Source organism: Electrona antarctica, assembly GCF_951216825.1.
Source record: "Electrona antarctica genome assembly, chromosome: 1".
NCBI lineage: Eukaryota > Metazoa > Chordata > Actinopteri > Myctophiformes > Myctophidae > Electrona > Electrona antarctica.
The window spans coordinates 16,747,562-16,767,866 of NC_136806.1; the positions used below are offsets into that span (position 1 = coordinate 16,747,562).

General features: G+C 42.8%; 2 protein-coding genes and 1 long non-coding RNA gene across 3 annotated transcripts in view; 2 read left to right on the forward strand and 1 right to left on the reverse strand.

The window, feature by feature from the left end:
• Positions 1-366: 366 nt before the first annotated feature.
• Positions 367-10,501, forward strand: LOC306923183 (myozenin-2-like). Its single transcript, XM_079501211.1, has 6 exons — positions 367-486; positions 1,868-1,964; positions 5,818-5,966; positions 7,045-7,198; positions 7,844-8,021; positions 9,668-10,501. Exons 1-6 carry the CDS (start codon positions 379-381, stop codon positions 9,831-9,833), a joined length of 852 nt encoding a protein of 283 aa, XP_079357337.1. The 5' UTR covers positions 367-378; the 3' UTR covers positions 9,834-10,501.
• A 6-nt stretch (positions 10,502-10,507) lies between these two features.
• On the forward strand, positions 10,508-11,614 carry LOC306923194. The gene is made up of 2 exons (XR_013790008.1): positions 10,508-10,938; positions 11,216-11,614. It is a non-coding gene; the product is annotated as an uncharacterized lncRNA (long non-coding RNA).
• The window catches only part of rbm22 (RNA binding motif protein 22), a 9,670-nt gene continuing 888 nt past the window's right edge, over positions 11,524-20,305 (reverse strand). The window contains exons 2-11 of the mRNA XM_079501200.1: positions 18,292-18,345; positions 17,945-17,974; positions 17,475-17,607; positions 16,490-16,590; positions 15,857-16,029; positions 14,931-15,131; positions 14,348-14,512; positions 13,866-13,954; positions 13,228-13,356; positions 11,524-12,542 (exon numbers count right to left, since the gene is read on the reverse strand). Coding sequence (XP_079357326.1) covers positions 12,388-12,542; positions 13,228-13,356; positions 13,866-13,954; positions 14,348-14,512; positions 14,931-15,131; positions 15,857-16,029; positions 16,490-16,590; positions 17,475-17,607; positions 17,945-17,974; positions 18,292-18,345 — 1,230 coding nt within the window. The 3' untranslated portion in view covers positions 11,524-12,387. The remainder of the gene's footprint in view (positions 12,543-13,227; positions 13,357-13,865; positions 13,955-14,347; positions 14,513-14,930; positions 15,132-15,856; positions 16,030-16,489; positions 16,591-17,474; positions 17,608-17,944; positions 17,975-18,291; positions 18,346-20,305) is intronic.

The following is a 20,305-nucleotide window of genomic DNA, read 5'->3' on the forward strand; positions in this document are numbered from 1 at the left end:
GTAAAAGTCTGAATAAAACATTTAGCCTACTTGAGTAAAAGTACTAAAGTATTGGCATCAAAATGTACTTAAAGTACCAAAAGTAGAAAGTAGGCTACTCATCATGCACAAGTTTTCAAATCTAAAAATCTTTTGAAAATAGCCGATGCGTCGCATTGTGAGCCTGTAGATCGGCTAGTTTCCAATGGCCAAAATGTATATTTCAACAAAATAAAGTTCTGGAGTAGAAGTAAAAGTATTGGAAATTGTAAAGTGTAAAGTACTGTACAAATTAACCTCAAATTTGTACTTAAGTACAGTACTTGAGTAAATGTACTTTCCACCACTGAAAATAACCCAGTGAGCTTGAAGCCCAGGCATCCTGCATGGCGTTGCTGAATGGTAAACTGGCCCATCCTATTTCTGAGTTCTGTTACTGTGTGGACCGGGGAAGCATCCTGCAGTCCAGCTCTGCTTCCTGTCCTAAATACACACAATCAGCAGCAGGTAAGTCCCAAAGTCAGACTCAGGTTCTGCTTGACGTTTCTTCCAGCTAAAAGGGGGAGTTTTTCCGTTACCACTGTCGCAAAATTGCTTGCTCTAGGACAGGTGGGATCTCTGTCGGTTCTCTGCTCTACGTGTCTAAGTGTCTTGAGACAACTTGTTGTGATTTGCCACTTGAATAAAATTCAATTGAATTGAAAGTTGCTTGACTTATCTACGGGTGTAGATTATCTGCTGAATGCTGTCTGTGACATAGCTAAATGTGTTGTGTTGGAAGTTGGCTGGGTTCAGACATATAGCTACCGTAGTATAAGACATCCTAGAAAGCATGAGTTGACTGTCTGCTTGCTAAATTGTGGTTGAGGTGTGAAATGTTAGACACCCCTGCATGCCCCTAAATCTAAATGTAAACAAACGTGGGAGGGTCTGCCAAAAGAATATCTAAACATAGGGGGGAGATTGTTCATAAATACATTGAAGCTAAACATAATTCGGAACATGTTTTTCTCGCTTTAAAGACACGCTAATTGCTGTCAGTTATTCATACTCTCCCTTAAAGGTAGTGTAAGTGATTTTCTTTTAGTTAAAATAAGTGTTAAAAAGCTCCATAGTGATAGTACTCATTGCTATAGTGTTTGTTGCAGTAACAGGAGTCTCCATGTCTCTGCAGTTTTTTATTAAACAGAAAATGCATTTTCAGAAACCGAAACTGAAACAATTTTATCCAATGTGTGGATACCTGAAACATACATGATTAAATAGTGAACATATTTAACTGTGTAGAATAGATCAAGGTCAACTAATTATAGGTGGCTAAAGAAATAAAATAAAAATATAACACTAAGTACGCTTCCCTGCATTTGCACTAGTTTATTGTGACACGTTAAAAAATAAATACTGTATCATAATTATTAAAAAATAAATAATAAATCCCACAATTTTTGTAACCCATTTTTTTCAACCATTGTCAATTGAAACGTCCAAGCCACTTCTTCTCACCTAACGGGGCAGTTTCCCCGGTTGGGCGTAGAGCGTAGTGAGTGGAAGGAACATGTTATTCCAACCAGTTCCTTTCCCCTCCATCAGTCGCCCCGGCTGGCTAGGGAGAGGCAGTTTTAGAGACTGAGAGATGTTTTTGTGAGGGTATCTATCTACCCTAGGCGACACACTGGGAGAACATGCAAACTCCACACAGAAAGGTCCTTTCGCCAACCCCACCTATAGGGTATGGGCACTGATGACGCAGAGGAGAGAACACAGCGCCCACAGTGTCCCCAGCAGGAATAGAACCCAGGACCTTCTAGCTGTGAGGCGACATGAATACTGTACTGTATATTAATAAATGGGTGTTCCTCGTCCGCGTGCATGGTCTGTTTCTTTTCAGAGGAAGGCGATGATGACGATGGTGAATTCCGGGTATGAGGACCTGGCCAAGCAGAGGATGCTGCAGGCCAGGGCTCTGTGCAAGGAGGTCAAAGGAGGTATATATATTTATTGTTTTACACTTTATTATTATCGTGTCCGGGTAGCTCAGTCAGTAGAGCTCTCGCCTTTGGACCACAGGTTCGTGGGTTCGATCCCATGGGTTCGACCCGCACTGCCAACTCAGCGTATGAGTAGCACGGCTTGGGTGCGGCAAGTCGTGCGGGAAGTACTGGGAGCTGATGGTAGGTGTGGTGCTCCACCTCAGCATCCATCTCCCAGGGGTCTAGCACATTGTAACGGGGACAGACTCCATCTCCCAGGGGTCTAGCGCATTGTAACGGGGACAGACTCCATCTCCCAGGGGTCTAGTGCATTGTAACGGGGACAGACTCCATCTCCCAGGGGTCTAGTGCATTGTAACGGGGACAGACTCCATCTCCCAGGGGACTAGCGCATTGTAACGGGGACAGACTCCATCTCCCAGGGGTCTAGCGCATTGTAACGGGGACAGACTCCATCTCCCAGGGGTGTCTAGCGCATTGTAACGGGGACAGACTCCATCTCCCAGGGGTCTAGCGCATTGTAACGGGGACAGACTCCATCTCCCAGGGGTCTAGCGCATTGTAACAGGGACAGACTCCATCTCCCAGGGGTCTAGCGCATTGTAACGGGGACAGACTCCATCTCCCAGGGGTCTAGCGCAGTGTAATGGGGACAGACTCCATCTTCCAGGGGTCTAGTGCATTGTAACAGGGACAGACTCCATCTCCCAGGGGTCTAGCGCAGTGTAATGGGGACAGACTCCATCTCCCAGGGTCTAGCGCATTGTAACAGGGACAGACTCCATCTCCCAGGGGTCTAGCGCATTGTAACGGGGACAGACTCCATCTCCCAGGGGTCTAGCGCATTGTAACGGGGACAGACTCCATCTCCCAGGGGTCTAGCGCATTGTAACGGGGACAGACTCCATCTCCCAGGGGTCTAGCGCATTGTAACGGGGACAGACTCCATCTCCCAGGGGTCTAGCGCATTGTAACGGGGACAGACTCCATCTCCCAGGGGTCTAGCGCATTGTAACGGGGACAGACTCCATCTCCCAGGGTTCTAGTGCAGTGTAACGGGGACAGACTCCATCTCCCAGGGGTCTAGCGCAGTGTAACGGGGACAGACTCCATCTCCCAGGGGGGTCTAGCACATTGTAACAGGGACTGACTCCATCTCCCAGGGGTCTAGCGCATTGTAACGGGGACAGACTCCTGCTTGTCACCGGCTGATACCGACAATAAGCCACTCCCGACCTACTTCTTCTTACACTTTATTCATCTGGTTTGGTTACAATAGTAACCCTATTGAAACAGATGAGACACAAACGGATAAACATGGACCAACATTGAACACACAGTTCATCAATGACGTAATGCCCAATATCCTTAATCCTATAATTTGACATTCATTACAGTGACATTCAGAACTATCATGGCATGCGTGTCAGATGGAACTAATCAAAGGATGTCTGTAGCAGCGGTTCCCAAACTTTGTAGCTCGAGATCCAAAAAAAGAAATTTAGACGTTTGCTCGGGCCCAAACCAGTGAAAATAGCAGATCTACAAACTCACAAACGCGTCTCTTCACTTGTTGTGAGCTTGTAGATCGGCTATTTTCTCTACTTCTTAAACATTTGTTTTTTAATTTATGTAATTTCTTAGATTTTTCTTTGATTTCTTCATGAAATTACTGGAAAAACAAAAACATAGATATTATGTTTTTAATTCATGAAAATCTTTACTTTTTTGGGAATGATTTTTGAAAATGTTTTGAAATAATAATAATTAAAAACAAAATGTAGGAAACAAAAAAATAAAGGCACCCATACAAAATTGTCTGCGGCCCACAAATGGGTCCCCTATAGGGACACATGGGGACTTGTGTGAGAACCGCCGCATTACTGAAACTAAATGAGTTCAAACATGTCCCCAGAAACAGTTGTTTGGTTGTTGCCAGCTGAGTTATGAAACCAAGTTCAATAAACGTAGCTAAATGTGATCCTCATCACCGCTCCCGAAGGCTGGCACATGCCCCATAATTCCCCAAACACTTATCATACCGTATCCTACCGACGACAGAGCGTCATCCGTTCTTACGAGCTATCTCCCCCTTCCAAAGGTCCTATTTATATTCCCAGTTACCCATGTAACTCTGGACCACAACAAAACACCCAACACCCTTGGACGTCATCTACAAAATGCTATTTCAAGCTCGTCACTGTGTAATTTATTATGCACATTTCATGATGGCTTTAAAGTTGGGATATCGTTTCGGTTGCTCTCAATTGTTTGTAAAGCTGTTATGTAAAAAGAGAAGCTTGATAATCTCTGAATGCCAAACAAGAACGTCACTGAAAGTAGAGGGACAAGAAGACTCTATATGGGCTCCATCTTGAGCCATCCTTATCCCTTATCCCTAAACGTATTTGCCATTTTTTTAGCTTTTTGTGAGCTTGTAGATCGGCTATTTGAACTATTTTAAAGGGTTTTTTAAAATAGTAAAAAATGGCAAATTAGTTTTGGGATAAGGGTTAAGGGGTGGCGCAAGATATAGCCCTAAGTGTAGGACTTCTTTATTTCCACTAGTCCACATACAAGCAGTCTTGTCGAAACATAATTTAGTGTAACCTGTACTAAAAAGAAATGATGGCCCTTCAACCAACCAAGGCAAGGCCACTGGCGATGACAACGTCCCCACCAGATTCCTCAGAGATGCAGCTGTCTCTATTGCTCCAATAGTAGCCCACAGATATATATCCATCAGTCAGTGTCACGTCCCACAAGATCTCAAGATGGCGAGAGAAATCCCTCTGTATAAAAAAAGGAAGCATGCATGGGACCTGGCAACTACCAGCCCCGTTTCCATCCTTTCCATCTCAAAGGTTATAGCGAGATTAAATTACCAACAAATCAACAGCAGAAACTTCTGTTTGTATTCCAATCTGGTTTCAGAACATCCCGCTCCACTGACACATGCCTATATACTGCATTTGATCGACTACATCAAGCGCGAGCTAGACTCTGGCAAAAGGCGTTCGACACTGCAAATCATTACATTTTACTGGGCAAGCTGAAGGTGATTGGTTTTGATAGCGCGTCAATAAACTGGATGAAATCCTATCTTGAAGGAAGAGAACAAGTGGTTGACATCACTGGAAGCATGCAGGGTTCCCCAAGGAAGCATACTATGGTGTTATCCTTTCAAGTGTTTGACTGTACTCTGTTGCTGTTTGCATTCCTGTCAAATAAAGTATTCAATCAATCAATCAAACCTTTCCAAATATAACTCAGTGTAGCTGGCTTGGCATTAGAGCATTTTAATCCGTGAGGAAACTGTAGAGTGAATGTCATGCAGACTGCAGTGTAATCTTAAGAAGTCAGAGGAAATTAAGTTATTCAAATTCTACCGTTCAATATGCTCACTAGAGCAGTGGTTCCCAAACTTTTTCGTGTCAAGGACCCTCAAATTGACACCCATTGACCCCCAAATGGACACCCATTTGATAAAGGTATGCCAGGGACCCCCATAAGAGAAGATTTTTATGTCTCTAGCAGAGATTCTCAACCCGTTTAATTTCAAGGACCTCCAGGTTTGACATGCATTAGGCTACAGACCCCCATTTAATGGCATTTCTATCTCTGGGACCCCCAATTTATATTGTAAAATCAATGTTAATTTTACTCTGAGAGTGTACAAATGGAACCAAATTGGTTCCACTTGTACACTCTCAGAGTTACAGACCCATAAGGGTCCATTTGGTTCCAAACAATCATTTAGCTGGGGACCCCTTGGAACTCCCTCAAGGACCCCACTTTGGGAACCATTGCATTAGAGAACATCAATGTATGTGTTGTGTTCTATCAGAGGGTCTGGACCTTGGGAAGAAGGTCAGTATTCCACAGGACGTCATGATGGAGGAGCTGAATCTCCAGTCAAACCGAGGCTCGCGCATGTTCCAGCAGCGACTGAGGAGGGTGGAGCAGTTCACCGTGGAGAACACAGTCAACAACCAGGTAAAACCACATGATAAAACAAACCTTCAGCCATCATCACAGCATCATCATCGCAACCAATAGGCCTTATTACACCCAAACACGTGAACCCGTCCTCCTCCTGATGTGTTATTAGCAGCTTTAAGTGTCCTGTATTGTGAAAGGACCGTGACTGACAGCCAATTAAATTTGACAGTCGCTCGTTTTTCCACCGCCGTTTTTGAGCGGTGCACACCGCTCCAATAACTGGTCGCGTGTGTCCCTATGTCCCTATGTAGTATGTATGTCTGTCTGTTTGGGGTATGAAGTTGAACAGCTGCAATACCGCTGGGTGACCTAAAGTGGCACTGTTGAGCAGCCTAAAGGGCCTTTCACACTGAGCACTATAACTATAACAATACAAGTATAACTAATGTACAGTACAGTACATTAAAGGACCACTTCACCACTTTTCAACTTCTCTTCATATAATTGGTCCTAACTAATGTTCATGATAAAATACCACCATTTTTTCCTACTCAGTCTGTGTCTCATAGGAAGGCTGTGGGCAGAAACCCGTCCACCAGTGACATAAATTGTGCCTCAGTTCGCACAGGTGTGATTTTTCTGTCAAAGCATGACAGCCGAGATGAGCTGAACAAAGTGTTTTATTAAACGTATTGCGGTCACATCTGCAATGTGTGGAGGATGATGGGTGTATTATCATCTTGGTGGGAAGAACAACATCTGAACACTGTGGCAGACACTATATCTGACGCCATTATTAAACCCATATAGAATATGGGTTTAATTTCATAGAAGTGGGCATGGTTTTCTGGTTCCACTGAAAAGTCGGCCGTGGTGAATCATGACCTTTGGTTCAGTGAAGAAAGAAAAATGAAAACCGCTAAACAAAGGGCATTTATTAAATGTGTGAGTATATCATATAGTTTTATTCAAATATATTGTTTCACAGAATCAAAGGTTCATGGTCGTGATTCACCAGGATCCTGAATGGCTTGATTCTAGGCTAAAATGAATGGTCGGATTTTCAGTGGAACCAGAAAGCCACGCCCACTGCTATGCCCTATATCTTAAATAATGTGCTCCCCTCTCCCAGGTATTTCCAGAAGCCATTCCGAATCCTTCCCCCCAGTACATCCCGATCCCAGAACCACAGAACCAAGCGTTCTCCGTCACTGGTAAGCACAGCCTGGTCATGAACCTGCAGAAGTCTGTCGCCAAGAAGGGAAGTCCTCATGCCATCGCTCCAGGTAAACAAGCAGTGGTACAAAGAGGGAAGGGTATGCCTCTAGAATAGTTCACTGCAAAGCTGATGCTTAATTATTGGCAATGCAAAGCTGATACTTGGCAATGCCAAGCTGATGCTTGGTAATGCAAAGCTGATACTTGGTAATGCAAAGCTGATACTTGGCAATGCAAAGCTGATACTTGACAATGCAAAGCATGATGCTTGGCAATGCGCAGTGCCTGCATCATGCCAACGCTTGTACAATGCTTGAGCGTTGTTGGTGCAAAAAGTACTCACATTTTCTACTTAAGTAAAAGTATCAATACTGTGATATAGAAATACTCTGTTACAAGTAAAAGTATGGAATTCAAAATGTATACTTGAGTAATACAAAGGTATTGACATCAAAATGTACTGAAAGTACGAAAAGTAGTACGCATTTTGCAGAATGTTTGAAAATAGCAGATCTGCTATTTTAAAAATACATTTGAAAACTTTATGACTTGGTACTTTAAGTACATTTTGATGCCAATATTTTTGTACTTTTACATTTTGAATTCTGGACTTTTACTTTCACTTTATTTCTACATTGCTGTATTGATACTTAAACTAATAAATGGGAGTACTTTTTCCACCACTGTGGGTGACATTCAACTTTTTTTGCCAGGGTATTCTGGCCCACTGAAGCACATTCCTCATGAGAAGTTCAACATGACAGTCATCCCCAAGTTGTACTGTTCCCCTTGGAAGGAAGCAATGGGAAATGGTGACGAGCTGGTCATCAGCAGCCAGCTGCCTGAGCTCCCGCAAATACTTCCTCCTGAAAACTACAGGTGTTTCAACAGGTAACTCCTGAAAACTACAGGTGTTTCAACAGGTATGAGCCCCCGCAAAGACTTCCTCCTGAAAACTATACCGGTAAAAAGCAAGAACCAAATAAAAAGTTGATGCGTTTATTTGACAAAATGGTTCTTTTTTGCACCTTGTTGTTTGGTAGGAGACAGGAGTCACGTTAGAACCACGTCTTCACGGCTCTACTTTACACTTTATGTATTTTCTCGACAGCTCTGAACATGTGCTTAGCATGTTAGTCACGTGTTGGCCAGGTGACCAGGGGTCATCAACATGCTGGCTTGTGGTAGACACTGTGGTAGACATTTTTGTCAAAATACAATCATTTTACCAGAAACACATACTGTAAGAGCCAGTCCTCTTGAGAGTGTACAAATGGAACCAAATGGATCCGTAGTACACTCTCATAGAACCACTATAGTACCACACATATTCTGAAGAAAACCAGAGACTTGACATTCAGTAATTGGGTCTCATGATCAAAATAAGAACATTATAATGGTCAAATAAATAATAAAATCAAAGATTTGACAGGAACAATTAAGGCCAAGTCTTTGCCACGGACAAATGTGTCTGTGTACGGACATATTGATGACCATATTGGGACATATGTCCATATTGATGGACATATTGATGTCCATATTGATGGACATATTGATGTCCATATTGATGGACATATTGATGACCCCTGCAGGTGAGCACTCGTAGAAAAACATCCCTCCACTGATGCCAGTGGTCCATTTGACGGTTAAAGACACCTGATATCCTGCTATCACGGCGCTGAGGGCGATCCTCGCCACTTACTTTGAAGCTCATTCAGCACAGCTTTTTAGAGATCATGCAACTTCAAAAACACAGTGGCACGACATGACCACAGCTTCATGTCAACTCATCATCAATCCAAACTTTCTCTTAAAAGTGATTCCTTGGCTCTGTCCCATGTTTCCACTGCCTCTTGCTGGCTCACACCTCCTTGGGTTCTGGTTGTCTGAAGGCTATTTTAACCCTGGCTCTAGAAAGATGATCCACTTGGGGGTCCCACGTGCCTCTCGGCCCTCTCAAGAAAGATTGTGCACAAAGGGGAATCTTCTTTCCTATGACACACAAGGCATTGCGTCACATACATGAGGCAGGGATGTTTTGTGTGCATGAGATTTGTAAGAGGGGTGAGAAGGCAAAGAGCATATCATAACGTAATTAGGTCACTGTCAATCATGCTAGATCTGCCAGATCGTCAGTAAGAGTACCTCTCATGGATGGATCCATTTACCCTCTGGAAGAACATTATGAAATTATGAAGTCATAATTAAATCTGTGCCTACGCTGATGGTCAGACAAAACCATATATGTCAAATAAGAGATAAGCTCACCATACTCTCCAGTGTCCAGGGGGAATAAGCTCACCATACTCTCCAGTGTCCAGTGGGAGTTCATCTGAAGCTTCAGTGGTCAGTCCATCCCAGAGCCAGATTCATTAGATTTTATGAATGACTGGGTATCAGGTATTGTATAAAAGCTGCCCCCTTTTTAGAGCATAGAGAGCATCTGATACTTTATCACGTTATAAACACAATCATGTTCAAATATAAAATAAGATCATTTTAAGTTTGAAACAAGTCTTTTGTCCTCTCGGTCTCAGATCTGCAATGCCATTTGGGGGTCCGATGGCCAGTAAGAGAGTCAACCCGCCAGTGGTCAACCTCGAGGCCCTGCAGGCCCAACTTCCTCCCGCCATGACCAAGGACCACTTTGCCCAACGGCCCAGCTTCAACAGAGCACCAAAAGGATGGGGCAAGAGCTACTGACCTGGATCTAATGAACTGTGTCTGAGAGAAGGTTTGATCCTCGACCTCTTGTGATCTTTGCCTGACTCCAGGCAACAACAACAAAAAAGACTGACAATGCTGACTTTAGCTTGCTCTTCTCATCCATCCTCTTTTCATGTGGTCTTGTCTGAGTGGACACTTTTAAACATGATTTGTAATTGAAGGTCAACTACTACGGGGAGGTCAAATGAAGACATTAGAGACATCCAACAGCACATTGTCAAGGCTGAGTGGACAATCTGGAAGAACCAATAATACCATGCATCACTGAGACCTTAAATAACCTCAATATATTTGACGTCTGTTGTCTCCCTCTCCAACAGAGTTAATTCAGGGGTGCCAACATTGGACTGTGAGAATCCAGGATAATTTTTTTGGGGGGGTGGGGACTCCCCAAGCAGTAGCTGTAATGTCCTGTGTTCTGGTGAATTTGGGTTTTTTTGCTACTTTTATCAGGCTTGCTTTACTAGCATTGGAAAATGATGGGCTAAGTTTTAGCAATTAAAATGCAAAAAGTTGGCCTACAGAAATGGATTTGATGACTGAAGCAATGTAAGACCCATCTTGAATTCATTATTTAAGTCAACATCTCTGTATGATTGCACGCACTGCCCAGACCCACCAAGCAGAGGGTCTGGGGGTCCTCCCCCAGACCCACCAAGCAGAGGGTCTGGGGGTCCTCCCCCAGAAACTTTAACATAGATGTAAGTTCCTGTGTTCTGGTGAATTTTGATACCAAATCCAGGAGCAAAGAGATGTGGTGAGAACCTAGTTGTGTTGGCAGCCCTGAGTTAATTATGTCCAAGTTCTACAATAAATGGTGGAGCTTCTAGTATAACATAGTGCACCATCTGCTTTATGTCATTGTTAAGTATGAGTCTAGTTATACTATGTAGAATTAGATACATGTGTTGGTTGCTTGATCACAATGTTTTGATTGACCACCAATGCCAACACGGTCACGATTAGATAGCATATTGTAGATAGATGCTAGGTTTGACTTTGATGTTTATCTGGTATCCGAATGTAGTTACTTTTTAGCACTTTGTATTCTATACTTATGACTAGATTTTGCACTTGTAAGGCCTCACTCACAGTCGCAACAGATTGATGTATGCTTGTTGTATACAAAGGGTGTGACACAGCTTGCCCCAATGCATTTCCAATGGGAGTCACATGGTTTGACACAACATTTGTGTTGTATGAGGGGGAGGGGCGCAGTCGAAACACAGCTTGTAGTCCAAAATGTGGACTATAACCATGTGACTTCCATTGGAAATGCATTGGGGCGGCCATGACACTACACAACATTCATCCAACAAGCATACAGCAATGCAGTAAAGGTCTGAGTGAGCCTTAAGATGTATAACTTGTCTGGATAGTGTCTGCTAAATGCCTATAGTAAAGTGATTGTCCTACTAGGATCACCATATCTCAATGGAAAAGTAGGGCCTGCACCGATCACTGTGGACATGCTAGTTGCAGTATTGTATTAACATACTCTACCATACAGAGTAATTAAAACCTTTTATTCATTCAAAGAAGTATTGGATTGTAGCTTCTCACAAGCTCATCTCTCTGCATTATACTTGCATCTCGATCCAAGACCTTACTGTTCATAGTTTGTAGTAAAATACATGAATATATATAAATATGAAGTGGTATAATGTATGACAAGATGGGAATTTTAATGACAAAACAAAATCGGACATTATATAAAGAAAAACTTACAATAAAAGCAAACAGCCTTTGGTGGAATATTAACATTTCATTAAAAAAAAAATGAAGATCAATGTCTTAAAAGGATCCCTGGCTAATAAGACAGATATGCCTTAAAACATTATACCCTCTATAACTAAAAATACCTTAAATATTTTATTTTTCATAAATAGTTTTTTTTTAATTGTATTAGCATATGCATTCCATAGGGCTAGACCATATGGACATCTTCAACTTGTGACAGGATCAGCTCCTATTGAGTGAAAGATTCTTTATTTATGAACGAAATACAATATTTAAGGTGTTTTTATTTTAGTTGTAGAGGGCAAGTATAATGTTTTAACTAAGGCATGTTTGACTTATTAGCCAGGGATCCTTTTAACATAATCGCACAATGACAAACACGTTCTATCTAAACTAAAGTATGCACTGTCATCTTGGTGAAGAATTTACAATGGCACCAACTATGGGAGCCCGTTTTAAAACCCATAGGAATCATCTTAATTGAACGCCTGACCACATAAACCAGACAGTGGACGTATGGTCTGGGTATGTTTAGCTGAGTTACGGGCCATCGTCTGTTTCCAGATATAGCTGGTGCTTGTTCGGTCCCTTCTGTAGCACAGATCTAATTTAACCTTTTCAACGGCAATTGTGTTGCTTATGCAATGCATTTCTATCAAATATATCATGGGTTTTTAACCCCATCCACAACTCAAGACTGAATTGAGGAACGGCACCTCACTTTGACATCGGTGAGGCCAAGAAGTACAGGAATGACATCTAACATCACAGTGTAATTTGACCCTAGCCACTAGTCGCCATGTCGTTGGCCATGTGCAGCGTGCGCGCCCATGCGCTGGGGGTCCTGGGAGGGGTAGTGGATGTGACCGGGAGGTCTCAGACCCATGGGAGGAGGCATAGGGGGGGCCATTGGACCCATGTGGTGGAACATTGGAGGGCCGAAACCTGTGAGGTGATACAAAGAGATTGAGATTGTTGTACTTTGATAAAGCAGTCAAACTTTACAAGCCAAAAGATGAACACGTCGTCGGCTCTGCCTTAACCCATTCTGGGCGGGAACCCCTTTTGGTGTTAGCATCATGTTATGCTTTAGCTATTGAAAAATAGCAGATCTACAAGCTCATAGCGCGCCACCGAGTGGCGCGCTATGAGCTTGTAGGTCTGCTATTTTTGAAAAATCGAAGAAAACGGTCAGGATGTAGAAGACATTTTTAGAATCTGATCTCAGGTCAGAATGGGTTAACTGAATTCCAAAACACATGTAGATAAAGCGGGGTGTGCATGTAGATAAAGCGGGGTGTGCATGTAGATAAAGCGGGGTGTGCACGCTTATCCGACACACCCAAGGTCCGACATGCGGAAATCACCCGTCGCTCCCGACATGCGTTGGTCCGACATGCGTTAGGTCGTGCTTGTGGTTAGGGGTAGGTTGTCTGTCTAATGACTGTCGGACTTTTAGTATGTCGTAACTAAAGCCTGTGCTCAGACAGACGGGCCAATTAGCCGTACTGAGAATGTTTATTCCAAAGAAATGGGACAAAACCTTCAAAGGTATTTTTACAATGAATAATTCATGCAGAGCGAGGGGGCTGGACATGTGAAAGTTATTAAATCCTATAAGTGTACCAACCAGGAGGAGGTGGGTTGATCCCAGGGGGAGGGGGCAGAGCGATGTTCAGGAGGGCAGGACCAGTACCAGGGTCAAGGTTGAAGTAGTTGGTAGGAGTCTCTTCATCAAGAGCTGGTGGTGGAGGTAGAGCTGTGGGAATAGCAAAGAAAATAAGGGGATAAATTGTGTAAAGTCGGTACCAAAAGTGCCAATAGCTACTCACTTTAACTAAACCCTTGTGAATGATTGAGACCTGGAACACCTATTCGTTGTTATACCTTTCGATCCGGGAACACCTTTGTGTAACATTAGCTGTTGCTATAGCAGAAAGTATATTTGTGAGACATATTTACGGTAATTAAAAACCGTAGGTCAGGATTTAGAAGGCATTTTTATAAAATACATTTGTAGAGAGAAAGACACATAACTACAAATATATCTACAATCCATGTCCATCTTGGTTTCTGTTATGGCAAATGTTCATGGTTCAAGATTCCTCTGCATCGTTTATATTTATTCACCAGGGCCAATGCACATTGGTGGCATGTAACTATTTAAGGCATCTGTTTGTAGCAAACTATGTAAACACCAAATGCCAACATGACTGTTCCAATCATTCCATGATTCATTCAAACTCATTCATTCAAAACTGCACTCACCTCCAGGCAGTCCAGGAACCGGGTCAAGTCTGGTGCCCATTTCACTGACCCCTTCCTTAATGGCTTCCTTGCCCCTCGCTGCCTGGGACCTAGACAGATAAAATGAGAAGAAAAAGCAGCGACAATGCAGCGAGTCAAACACTTTATATATAGAGGGTATGCACATGGCACATGGCAAATTGAGTGGCAAAGTTGGGTTTAATGTCGTTTAATACAATCAAATGGGACTTTTCTGTTTGGATGTATGGGACTTTTCCGTTTGGATTTATGGGCTGTCACGGCCATAAAGTATTTGTTTGCCACTCAGTAGTCCCGCGTAACATCTGGGTACGATGATGATGATGCCACGTGCACATACCCATATATGGATGTCACATTTGACAGGCGGTGTATGACGTGCAATAGTGCGGGCCTGAGGCGGGGAGGTTTGATTCCACCACCAACAACAAGCAACGTTCATAAAATGTAGCGCAGTCACTCACCTGCCCCATTTGACGGTGAGCCTCCGGCCATTGATGATGAGCTTGTTGAAGGACTTCTCCGCAGCACTCTCAGCAGCCTGTCGCGTGGCAAACTGGATGAAAGCACACTGCTGTCTCTGGACTATGGTGATGGTGCGAATCTCCCCAAACTGGTAGAAATGGTTCCTGTAAAACAGCAATGAAATCAAATGTTATACCCATTTTTCACCCGCGGTGGTGGAAGTACCATGATGCCCGGGCCGTGAAAGTGACGGGTATGAATCATTTTCCATAATATCACATTCCAACTCTATCACCCTTAGGCAGTGTTTTAATTCTACTCCCAACTACCTTTTTATAATTATTCACACGGCCATGTCTCTGGATAAAAATCACACAACACTGTTAGCTGGCCAGCTTAACAAAACAAACAGATGATTGTAGCATTGAGTTACTATAGCAACACCACAGGCCTGTTCACACCGACAGTAATAGGCTGTCGGCCCCTCAGTGCCACGTTAGAATATATTATGATTCAAATCTATGAGCGATAGAACTCTGTTATGGGCATGAAAAGATGTGATGGTTGTCTTGAAGAACATACTTGAGGTCTGCGTCTGTAACGGTGTCTCCCAGCCCACCGATGTAGAGGGTGCTGATGGTCTTGTCCTCTGGTGGGTCTAAACGAGGCATCGTGGAGGCTCTCTTCAGCAGCTTGTCGGCTACCGGGTCGTTGATGCCATAATAACGGTCCTTGATGTTCTGGTCAGCCAGCGGATCATCTGGATCTGTGGGCTTCTCGTGCCTGTATGAAGGAGTTTGTGCAAAAAGAGAAACCAAGTTATACTAACTAAATACATGCTAGCATGCTGTAGTGTGTGTTAACTTCGTTTTTGAAATAGTTCCCGGGACTCATTACATTGAAGACCTATTTACATCACTGAAAACGTTTTTCAAAATAGAAAAAATTGTGGGGGAAAAAAAAGGTTTAGGGATAAGGGGTAAGGAAAGATAGGGCCCCAAGATTTTACAGTCAAACCAAACAATCCCACTGAAAGCAGTGGGTGTCTAAAAGTGATATGGTAACAATATCCAATGGAAATGAATGAATAAATAGCCAACTTAAAATAACTTTAAATGTTGCTTAACATCAAACCTTGGGACACGGTCTGCTTATTAGTGACAACAGCACCACCAAGAATTATCTTTAAGATACTACAACAACTACTCTTTTGTTAACTTTAACCACTATTTTAATCTTTAGCTGTTGAAAAATAGCAGATCTACAAGCTCATAGCAAAATGTTCACATATCTTAATATATTCTTTCACAGTTTTTAACTCACATTTTTGCTTCTGGAGTTTCCCCGGGTACAAAACATTTTCAGATGGGGGTCGGTAGCCAAATACATACAATTCTGGGGGTTCCTCGACATGAAATCGTTTGAGCACCACTAACATAGAAATATAGGATTTTCAGAAAACTGCTAGGATTTTAGAATCAGCCTCTTGATGGGTTAAAATCACCCACCTGTATGGGCACTCCTCTCCTCTCTTGCACTCTCCCTTCACCCAGAATGAGCAGATGTGTGGCCGGTTCCTCTTGTAGTAGGGCGTGGTGCGGGCCAGTTTCAACAGCATGTCACTGGAGCTGGGCGCCTTGCCCAGGAGACCCACCGGCCTCGTCCCGTCAGTGCCGGATATCTGAGGATTTGGATGGAACCACAAAATGACAAGCTTTAGGTGGGAAGCCCCAATATTATGAAAAGCATAAGAAATATAACTGTGTAGCCCGTCAGTTTGTCGACGAAGAATGAGCAATAAAAACTGAGGGACTAGTGGAGAAGAGATCCAGTCTACGAGTCATTTTATGCTTAAAAAACTAGTTGCATGCTGAAAATAGCAGATCTACAAGGCTCACAATGCTGTGACGCGTTGTGAGCTTGTAAAATCAGCTAGTTTCAGCATGCAACCAAGTCTAAAATCAGCCATCAAGGCCTGCCAAAACACATTTTAGTCAAAATCAACTGTAGATTGGGTCGACTAACACTAAAGAATTTCAGATGACTCAAATGTGACTAAAACTAACGTATTCAAAAGACTAATGACTAAAACGTGCCGTCAAAATCAACACATGTCAGTCATACAACAGCTAGACACATACCTCCCTCTCCATGTTCTGTGTGTAGTACTCCTTGTTCACGTCCGACTTGGGAACATCGTCCTTGACATTGAGCCCAGTGTCTCGCACCTGGATGGGTAAACCTACGGCACCACAAAATGGTTGAAAGGGCTTTTCGGTTATCAGCGTCCACATTACAATAGGGTGCCGACACATTTTTTCCAATGAATAACTTTTCCAGAATATTTAACCCATTTTCCGGGCCTATATAACAATCATTCAGCGCAATTATTAGTCTCTTACTCATATGTGCAATGCCCAAAGACAGGCATTGCATAGAATAAAGAATGCTATAATTCCATATCAAGTTTTTTTTATTAACAAAATCAATAGCCAAAATCAAATGCATAGCCAACTATTTTTCCATGACCCTTGAGAAATTCCAGGACTGTAAAATGTTTTTTTTTCTAAAATTCAAAATAATTTTAGGAATTTCATGAGCGTGGGAACCCTGAAACATGCACGGACAGGACCAGTGGTGTTTCACTTCATGGGGCCAGTCCAATGGCGGCTCTTCTACATAGACTTCTATTGGTTTGTCCCTAATTGAAGGCTTCAAATAGGGACACCCGGAAGTTTACGGAATGCATAGGAGTCTATGGGCTCGCAGGCACGTGACACAAGAAACCTTGTGGATGTTTTCTGCCCCCTCAATATCGCAACTCTTCTATTAGATGGCTCTGGTCATAGCACAGGGTCCCGCGACTATTTATACACCTGTACAATTTATATCACAACACTATGTAGGCGCAAGAGACTCACCATAGGCCCGGACGGTTAGCTCAACCGTCTGGGCACCTAGGCTGCCAAGCCAGCCGGCGTGCTGCGGGTTCGACTCCCGAGCCCACCGGCCTTTGCCGCGTGTCACTCCCCAATCTCTCTCCCCCTTTTAACTGGCTAATTACTGTACCCTATCAAAAAAGGCAAAAAACGCCAACAAATATCCAAAAAAAAAAAAAAGACTCACCATATTCCAAGTCAAGCAAGCATGTCTGGCAGACATTCTTCATCTTACTGCAGGTCTGGCAAACCTCTGTCTTCTTGAAACGCATGCGAGTTCCAGGACACCAACGGAATACGGTGAACGGACGAGCGCATATCTGGAGGGGGGAGACAAGGGCAAAATAATTACATTGAACATCGAAAAAACACCATCTTTACTGTTATTCAAGCTCATTTAAACTAATTTTGACCTGAGATCAGATTCTAAAAATGTCTTCTACATCCTGACAGTTTTCTGAAAAAGCTATGTTTCTATGTCAGTCGTTCTTCGATTTTTCAAAAATAGCAGACCTACAAGCTCGTAGCGCGCCACTCGGTGGCGCGCTATGAGCTTGTAGATCTGCTATTTTTCAATGGCTAAAGCATAACATAATGCTAACACCAAAAGTGGTTCCCGCCCAAAATGGGTTAAGGCACTGAACTGTAGCAACATACCTTGCATTCTTTCCCATACTTCTCCTTGGTCTGTAAAAAAACATAAAATCAAAATTAGCGAACCCTTAAGGTCATTACACACTGGCGAATTATTCGCGCGAATAATTCGCCTTTTTTTAAAACCAATTGAAGTCAATGCAAGCTTCCACATCAGTGGCGAATGTGCGAATGTGCGAAAATGCGACCGTTTTCGCTCTTTATTTGTTCGCTCCGGTGTTCGCTCCGGTGTCGAATTTTTAATTCGCGTCGCTAATTCGCCAGTGTGTAATGACCTTTATTCGGAATAATGTAGTTTCCTGAAAAATAGAATAGCGATTTGAAAGAAATAAAGGTTGATGCTTATTTACCATACGGATGTAGGGATTTTCTCCTAAACATGTCTGGCACAGAATGGGAAAGTCCTGAAAAGGGAAGAAATAAAGTCACTCTCTAAACACGTCAACATTCAGTGCTCAACAAGAACTTTTGTGGCATGTGTCCTTTGCACAGGTACATTTACAATATGAGGAGTTGAGACGAATAACAGTCTAAGTCCACACTAATTATCCATAATGTATAAATTATGGATAAGGGGTCAGGACAGCTAGGCCTTTTCGGGGAGGGGTCAGAATAAATTATGGACTTAGACCGTTATTCGTCTCAACTGCTACCAAAGGTCAATAATTGTCAAAAAAGGAAGGAAAAGTATTTCATAGGAAAAGGAAAAATACTGTTTTATTTGTAAATGCAGAATTCAATTCCGACTAACTGGCATGTTTGTGTTGCTATCTGATCATCAGTCATTTGAAATAGATAAAATATACAAAATAAACAAAAGGCGCTCTTCCAAGTGATGTTTTTGGTTAAAACACAGCATTCTATGTTGTTTGGTTCATTCGGAGGAGCGGTCCTCTCCCTTTAGTAAACAGAAAATGGTGCGACACCAATTAGATTCATTCAGGAGAGAGAAGAGAACCCATTTATCAATATATTCTTTTCTGCTCATTTTCTTTCTTTCAACAACACTTACAATTTCACTTGTTTATCCAGTTTAATATGTATGAGTTCTCTATCACAATTTGACAATATGACTCCTATCTTGCCATCTGTTGTTGGCAGATGCAATTTCAGTCCCAGTTCTGAATCCGACTGCCGACTGGAACATTGCCATCTTCTATTCCACACACCTCATCAGACACCAGCGGCAGCCTAAATATAATCGCCTCTTTGGCAGGGGGAGCTGTGATTGCAAAGCTGGTCTAGGGTTTCAGAGTGAACACCCAAAATGTCTTGCTCAAAACAAATATTAACGGAAGACCCGTATCACATTACTCAATTTACAGCAAATAGCATGTTGTACGGTTTGTGCCTTGGTTGTACGGCTCAGCCGTACAGCCTGTAAATAAGACAAGAGAGACCCTACGGCTGTGCCGTTTGTAAATAAGCCAAGAGAAACCCTATGAGTGGCTTGTTTGTGGAAGCTTCTACATTTACTTTCCTGCCTTGATCTCCTACCCATGCTGCAAGACACCAACCTGCACATCAGGAGCAGTTAGGGGTTCAGTGTCTTGCTCAAGGACACTTCGACAGGGGGAACCCGGGATCGAACTGGGAACCTCACGGTTTTCCCCATCCTGTTCTACCAGCTACTCTACCCCTGAGCCAATGCCATACTGCATCAAATAAACTCCCAAGTTCACAGGAATCATACAGATTTCAGCCGTATGTTGAATCAATCTTGAATGACATGTCATCAAGACTTCAGTCACCAGTATGTATGATCTCAAGTCGTGACCCATCATCAGCTTGAAGCAGGACCGACGTTAATCACAATGTTTGGCTACTGGCTGTTTGTTTAACTGCCAGTTGCTGGCAAAGGCAATCTTTAATATCAATGTTTCGGATTGTTTCCATAGCAACTCAATTAAAATGTATGCATTATTTGTTCTACGGTGTGAAAGCTGAAACATAATGTATAGCCATGCTTTTTGTTCTTGCTCAATGTAAATCGCTCTGGATTAAGCGTCTGCTAAATGCCTAAATTGTATAATAAAAGTAACGCCTTTGCAGTGTTTATTTCCCTTTCCAATCATTTATCTTTTACCCTGCATTAATGGATGTGCATATTCTAATCGTTTCATGACTTGATTGTTACAGTGGTTCTCAACTGGGTAAATGGTGCATTTATATAGCGCCTTTATCGAAGGCGCTTTACATGGGTGACATTCACCCATACACATTCATACACCGATGGCGGCGGAAACCATGCAAGGCACCAACCTGCACATCAGGAGAAATTAGGGGTTCAGTGTCTTGCTCAAGGACACTTCGACACAAACTCTGGGGGAGCCCGGGACCCCGGGTTCGAACTGGCAACCTTGA

Bases quoted from the DNA above. Each gene is read 5' to 3' on its own strand.
- LOC306923183 (XM_079501211.1), top strand. From the start codon at position 379: ATGGTAAACTGGCCCATCCTATTTCTGAGTTCTGTTACTGTGTGGACC. The intron at 1,965-5,817 runs GTATATATATTT...GTGTTCTATCAG, and splicing joins GTGCAAGGAGGTCAAAGGAG to AGGGTCTGGACCTTGGGAAG. The intron at 7,199-7,843 runs GTAAACAAGCAG...TTTTTTTGCCAG, and splicing joins TCCTCATGCCATCGCTCCAG to GGTATTCTGGCCCACTGAAG.